Source organism: Asparagus officinalis, chromosome 6, assembly GCF_001876935.1.
Source record: "Asparagus officinalis chromosome 6, Aspof.V1, whole genome shotgun sequence".
Lineage (NCBI taxonomy): Eukaryota > Viridiplantae > Streptophyta > Magnoliopsida > Asparagales > Asparagaceae > Asparagus > Asparagus officinalis.
In genome coordinates, this window is record NC_033799.1 from 4179484 (window position 1) to 4186655 (window position 7172).

The window sequence follows — 7172 nt, forward strand, 5'->3', positions numbered from 1 at the left end:
TAAGAAACGCCACCTTATTTGACACCCTTCCTCACGTGAAAATAACCCTTATCTTACAGGGGTGTAAGTAAATAGAAAAGCGTTCTTTATATTTTTGGAATTTTTATTACAAAATGGTCTGCCTCAAGGGAGAAATTTTTTAAAAGTTGCAGACGTATGACCTGTGTCATTCTTCCCATGCCGCGCACATGTTTGGGATTGTCCTTACGCTTGACGTTTTTTTTCTGCATATGACGTACAATTTTCAAATAATCTTGGGGAAAATGTTGCTTCCACTCAGTGACTATTTTCAGCATGTGACTCACTCCATTCTGGATTTAGCTAGGGAGTTTTTGACGTTTGAGTCAAAGCAAAGAGTGTTACATGCCTAAATTTTTTATATAAGCAGGGGGCCTGAGGTAACTTTTCCAATATTTTATGGGGGATGAGAAGAAACATGCGTGGTAGGCACCCTCGCTGGAGGTCATGAGGTTAAAGACGACAACGTCGGATGCTAACATTATTTAAGGCTTTGATAACCTCAATTCTCCTCCTCAAAAAAATTCTTCTCTTCAAAGATCACCGAAGAAGAGCAAATTAAAGACGATGAAGGCAAGCACCGCAGCAATCGAAGTTATCAAGTCCAACGATGCAGCTCTCTTCCTCCTCCTGTGGATCTTCTCCTTCATCGTCCTCCGTGCTCTCTTCGGTCGGTGGCGACGAAGGGGATTGCGCCTTCCCCCGGGTCCCCTGGGGCTTCCGATAATCGGCCATCTCCATCTCCTGGGCCCCATCGCCCACCAAGCGCTCCACAAGCTCTCCCTCCGCTACGGCCCGGTCTTCTTCATCCGTTTAGGATCCCTCCCGTGCGTCGTCGCCTCGTCAGCCGAAGCTGCAAAGGAGTTCCTCAAGACCAATGATCTCTGCTTCTCTGACAGACCCCCAATCAAAGCTTCTGCCTATCTCACCTACGGCGCCGCTGATTTTGCGTCTGCTCCCAATGGTCCCTATTGGAGGTAAAGCCTAGTACAGATGGAATCCTCGCGATGAACTGTACTACGTGCATTTGCGTATCTTCATGCATCTCTCTCTCTCTCTCTTTCATTAATAGGTTTATGAGGAAGCTCTGCATGACAAACCTGCTAGGCGGGAGAACCCTTGAGCAGCTCCTCCCCGTGAGGCGCCAGGAGATTTCATCCCTCTTGAGAACGTTGTTCGAGAAATCGGGGAAGGGGGAGGAGGTCCACATGGGGGAGGAGCTTCTGAGGTTGACCAACAACGTGATATGCAGGATGGCAATGGGGCAGGCGTGCTCAGGGAGTCATCTGGAACCAGCGGACGTCCAGAAGATCGTAGGAGAGGCCACCGAGATCGTAGGTAAGTTCAACCTGGCAGACTACGTAGGATTCTGCAAAAACCTGGACTTGCAAGGTTTCGACAAGAGACTGGAGGACTTGCACCGAAGGTTCGACAAGATGATGGAGGGGGTAATGAAGGACAAGGAGGAGACGAGAAAATTAGAAACCGGAACTGACCAAGATAGGCCAAAAGATCTGCTTGATATACTGCTGGATATAGCTGACGATGACGGCGCAGACATGAGGCCGACGAGAGAGAACATCAAGGCGTTCATAATGGTAAGAACCCTAAAAACGGTCTTTCATTAATTTTTCTAAAAAGAATTACCATGATCGAGTGCATGTATAGAGGCGGCATTATTACTTTCAAAATTAAGGCAAGCCGAAAAAACAAGAGAGTTAACCATTTAGGCTCTCGGTGTTGTGCAGGATATATTTGTTGCAGGTACCGATACTTCAGCACTTACACTGGAGTGGGCAATGGCGCAACTCATCAACCATCCGGCCATACTCCAGAAGGCTAGAGATGAAATATACTCGGTCGTCGGCACAAACAGGCTCGTCAACGAAACCGACATCCCAAATCTCCCCTACCTCCAAGCCGTCGTAAAGGAAACGCTTAGGCTCTATCCGTCGGTCTCAATGGTCCTCCGTCAATCGACCGAAGACAGTAGGATCAACGGCTACGACATCCCAGCAAGAACGAGGGTGTTCGTCAACTTATGGGCCGTCGGACGGGACCCGAATCACTGGTCGGAGCCACTTGAGTTCAGACCGGAAAGGTTTGCCGAAAATGGTCAGAAGGGGGTGGACGTTAGAGGCCAGCACTTCCACCTGTTGCCGTTCGGCAGCGGTAGAAGAATCTGTCCCGGCGCGTCGTTAGCCTTGCAAGTTATACAACCAATGCTCGCCGCCATGATTCAGTGCTTCGATTGGAAGGTCGACACTGATCAGGGCATGGTGGACATGAGAGAGGCGCCAGGGTTGACCATAGCTCGAGCTCAACCACTTGTGTGCCGCCCTGTTGCTCTTCTTCAGCAAGTGCCGCTTGCTTGACACTGTGTCGACCAGGGTTTAAATGGCCGATTGCAGCTGGTTTAAATTGGATTCCCGTTTAATTTGGTTTAAGTTCGTGTGATAGTAATTACGTAGCGTGATGTTTGCCAAAGGAAGTATGTACCTTTTTTGACAAAATAATAAAATGGTGGTGTGAACCAAAAACCTTAATAATAAAATGGGAATATATATGTTTGTACTGAGTCGTATCGTCGCTCATGTCATTCAAAAAATAAAAATAAAAAATATTATCAGCCCATACGCGAAGAAAGTTTTTCGTCTAAATTCCAGTCCATTTGTTTGCAAATTTTGAAAGCTGCAGGTTTTGTTACCTCTTCCTGTTAGGATCACAATTCTTTTTGAAGCAAGAATTTGTGATGCCACGTCAGAGAAACTAATCAAGAACCAATTTCAACAGTGTCCCATTAGCTTCCTAGAATCTGGAAGTGGCAGTAACTTTTAAATTAGTTAAGGGGTTTTGTGTTACTGAAGTTATAGAAGAACAGTTGTCCAACATTTACCCTTGACAATTAAAAAGGTTACTTTCTAAATAAAATAAAAAAAATTCTAATTGCTACAAAACATAAAAGCAGATGTTGACGGGATGTCTGGTGACTAATTTTTAACACTTTAAAGTGACATGTGAATACTTGGATCAGAATCAAAAGGGAGCAACATGCTATTTTAAAAAATACAAGATACTTAAATATATAAAAATTACCGATATATAAGTGCTGAAGAATGTAAAATATAAAGGCTTTTTTTCCCCTTACAACTTGAGAAGAACAACTCTAGTGGATTTTATTTTTTAAAGTGGATATCGGATTTAAACCGGTTCAAACCACTTTACAAACAGTAGGCTCGACACAAACCGAAAACAAAACAAAAACCGAACCGAACAGCTTAAAATTAGGCGATTCGGTCGGTTTAATCGGCTCGGGACATATTTTGCTCAGTCCTAAATGAGAAGAAATATAATGATCAGAGAGCTACCGACCGATCATAGATAACTTCTCTATCTGTAAAAATGACTTCTTTGTCTGCACAAATGAGAAGACTAGGAGAGGAGCTGAGCAATGCCCGATGCAGAAGCCTCACTGTATAAAAATAAGAGGCTGACGGGCTGGAGAGGTGTCCAGCATAGCGATGGAGCAGCAAACTTGTACAAGTTAGACCTTTTTTTATTACTTGTGAATTATATCGTATGTTTATTAAGATTACAAATTGGTTGTTAAGGTTAAAGATTGGTTATTAGGGTTACATATTTGTTATTAAGTATATGGATTGGTCGGTTAGAGATTGGTTGTTAAGGTTAGAAATTAGTTGTTAAGTTTACAGATTACCTGTTAAGTATATGGATTGGTTGTTAAGGTTAAAAATTGGTTATTAAGTTTCTTCATAATTATATTTTGAAAATGTTAATTAATATCCTTTTTTTTTTGAATCAGGCACTCCACAAGACGTGGCTGACACTAAGTTTGAAAGGTAATTTCCTCAACCTGACTTTACTGATACACTACAACACCTGAAATCTACCATAGCGGTCGAAAAATGCTATGGTATTATTTCATAGCGTTTTAATCAACGCTGTGTCAGAACCCGCTATAGTAGGTCTGTGGCTTTACATAGCGTTTCCCCAAACGCTATCAAAAAGTTTCCAACCATAGCGTTTTTATGTAGCTATAAAAGAGTATTCAATAGCGTTTCTATATTGCTATGACAAATATCTTTCATAGCGGTTGAAAAACGCTATTAGTTAGTTTCCAACCATAGCGTTTTTATGTAGCTATAAAAGAGTATTCAATAGCGTTTCTATATTGCTATGACAAATATCTTTCATAGCGGTTGAAAAACGCTATTAGTTAGTTTTCATTCATAGCATTTCAACGTTGCTATTGTCTTACATTTGATAGCGTTTGAGTTACTACAATGGCGTTTCAGTGAATGTTGTCTTTCTTCTTTTAATAGCATTTCAGTAATTGTTTTCACTTCTTATAGCATTTCAGTTGTGCCTATAAACCTTTGAGGTTGAACTAGAAATAACTTCCAATTGTGACAACCATAAAAGCAAATATTTCATTTAAACGTTCAAACTGATACATAACCAAGTTGTAGCATACAAGAAGAGTCAACACAAATGTGCCAAAAAACAAATACTAGTCTTTGGATAATCCAACATGGAGTACAAGAAATTAACCATAGTACACAGAACAACAAAAACTAACTTCGTTGCATTACATATGACTTGGGAGGCTCATCATCTTCAGAAATTGAGTACTAGTACTGCTGCAAAAACAGAAATTAACAACACCAAAATTACTCCAAGCTCATAGTAAAACGCAAAACCAACCCGTCACTAGAAAAGAACAAATTTTAATTTACGCAAAAATCAGTTGAAGCAATGCTCAAAATCGAGGAAGAACCGAAGACCACCGTATTTACAGATGATTTACCTGATGTGGCATTACTCCAAGACCAGAAGGACTAGAGTCTTTGGTGATGCTTTCGCCCGGCCTCTGCCTGTAGGAACAACATTTAAGCAGGCCAAGGAGAATAAACAAGTGATACTCAGGGCTGCAAGATGACAAGAGTGAGTTGATGAATACAACTTCAAACAGGTCTCATTTCATTTAATATAAGAATAGGAGGCAAGAATAAAGAAACTAAGCTGACTTCAGGATGGCTGTCAGAGCATCCTCCAAATTTGACAGTATGAGAAGTGAACAGAGTAAGTGCCAATCTCCGACGTAAACAAATGGATCTATAGGTACAGGCAATCAGTTGGTAGAGAGATAAATCAACAGACACATTCATTTGTAGACGTACTCACCAAAGAACATTCATAAGCAACCTGCAAGAGTCTACAGAAGAGCTAAATTAAATATCCTACATTTACAGTCTAATTCTTCCACAGATGTATGCATTCAGAAGCTACTTGGTACAAGTCAAAAAAGTGAAACGTAGGCATACAAAAAATCGATGATCAGATTTCCAACAACTCCACTTATGGTGGAAAGCAAATGATAACCTTACTCCTTCCCTGTACAGGTGAGTGTTATAGCTATAGTTCTTGAGGCAAAATACAAGCACCTCGAACCATTCAATTTTCGACACAGGACCAAATTTAAGCTCTCGCATCAAGGAAGACAGGATCAATTAAAAACTAAAGAGCTGAACCAAGAGTAACGATAATTTATATATACCCACGTAAGCAAAACTAGATGTTGAGTACACATGCCTTAACCATTGATGAAGCAGCCTGCAAGACCAATAATGAAGCCATAATTAACACATATCACAAAAGAATCTAGAATGCTATATTCAAATCATATGCTCAAGGAAGTAATCTCGAAAACTCCCAAGCGAATTCAGAATTGCTATGTTTTATGTAATCATATGCTTGGTTCAGGACATACATTACTCCAGAAGATGCTTTCCCCTTTCTGAACACTGGAAAAGAACCGGTCCATCTTGGGGAGCAAGTAATACAGATTCTAGCTCAGTATATATTAGCCATGAAGAACTTAACTCGAAATGTAATTTTGCAACCAAATATTAGAATTGACAAGGCCAAGCAAGTAAAATATTTCGAAAGGCAAAAATTTTAACATGCCAATAAATAAAAATGTGCCTGATACTGTATCATGAGGCCTTAAGTTCAAATATGAGGCATGTAAATATGGTTGAAGAACCTGATCATATTGTGGATGTGGAATCAACTGGAAGATATGCACCTATGTTCATCATTTCAAATTGCAAAAATCAACATAGATAACACTAAAAAGTAAAAACATGTCCAAGCTTGTCCACTTGATATGAAGGAAATATAACACATCCACTCGATATCCGCCTCTAGAAATTGCCAAATTGCCACTTGATTTCCGACCAAAAACAAGATGTTTGGCAAGATACAGATTTGCCATGAAACCTAAAAGATCGATAAACAGGCAGAGAGTTACCTATCAAGCAAGTCAATTATATTCATAGTGCTGTTGAAATCTCCATAATAGTGTCAAGTCTAGACAAAAATGCTTAACACATAATGTCAAGCTCATCTTGTTAACTTCCTCGATGCCCTTGACCACAACGCTGTAATTAGGATGCCAGTGATTTGGTTTGCTATCAATGTACCTGGTAAATTCGCAAAGGAAAATACAAGATTTTGCAAAATGGTTTAATAGATGAAAAATAAAATGATTACACAGATGTATCTAAGTGTGCACAACTATATTATATTCAAGTTTGTTATAACATAATATAAATCTAATTATTTCATGAACTTCTATCATAGGTGCTCGTGCATGTGCATCATAATTACATTTCTAATCTTTTTCAAGTAACTAAGTTTTACAAATGGCCGAGTGGACTAGAACAACTGATGCATGCACATTCAAGTTTGTTATAACATAATATAAATCTTAATTCCTGGACTTATATTGTAATTACATTCCTATTTTTTCTCAAAAAACTAGGACTTCCACAAATAACCAAGTGAACTAGAATAGCTGAAGAATGCATCAAAAAAGATAAGTCTCTCCCTTGGAAACATCGAAGTGGCTTATGCAAAAAGAATCATAGGGGTACTAATACAGATTCTAGGTCAGTATATATTAGCCATGAAGAACTTTTGTTTGCTAACAGAAGATGATGAAATCAAAGCATCACAAATTCGCACGGATGATCAAGCCGGTGGTGCATCAATTCGCGTACAGTATCGTGGTGCTGCTGCGCTAAAATAGAACCATCATGAACTTTTTCAGGTCTCTTGTGAAAAACTAC

General features: G+C 39.8%; 1 protein-coding gene across 1 annotated transcript; it reads left to right on the forward strand.

Annotated features, from left to right (window-relative positions):
• Positions 458-2571, forward strand: LOC109844161 (cytochrome P450 93A3-like). Its single transcript, XM_020413123.1, has 3 exons — positions 458-995; positions 1091-1616; positions 1767-2571. Exons 1-3 carry the CDS (start codon positions 586-588, stop codon positions 2391-2393), a joined length of 1563 nt encoding a protein of 520 aa, XP_020268712.1. The 5' UTR covers positions 458-585; the 3' UTR covers positions 2394-2571.

Coding starts and splice junctions, on each gene's coding strand:
- LOC109844161 (XM_020413123.1), top strand. CDS start 586: ATGAAGGCAAGCACCGCAGCAATCGAAGTTATCAAGTCCAACGATGCA. Junction 996..1,090: donor CCCAATGGTCCCTATTGGAG/GTAAAGCCTAGT, acceptor TTTCATTAATAG/GTTTATGAGGAAGCTCTGCA. Junction 1,617..1,766: donor ACATCAAGGCGTTCATAATG/GTAAGAACCCTA, acceptor GGTGTTGTGCAG/GATATATTTGTTGCAGGTAC.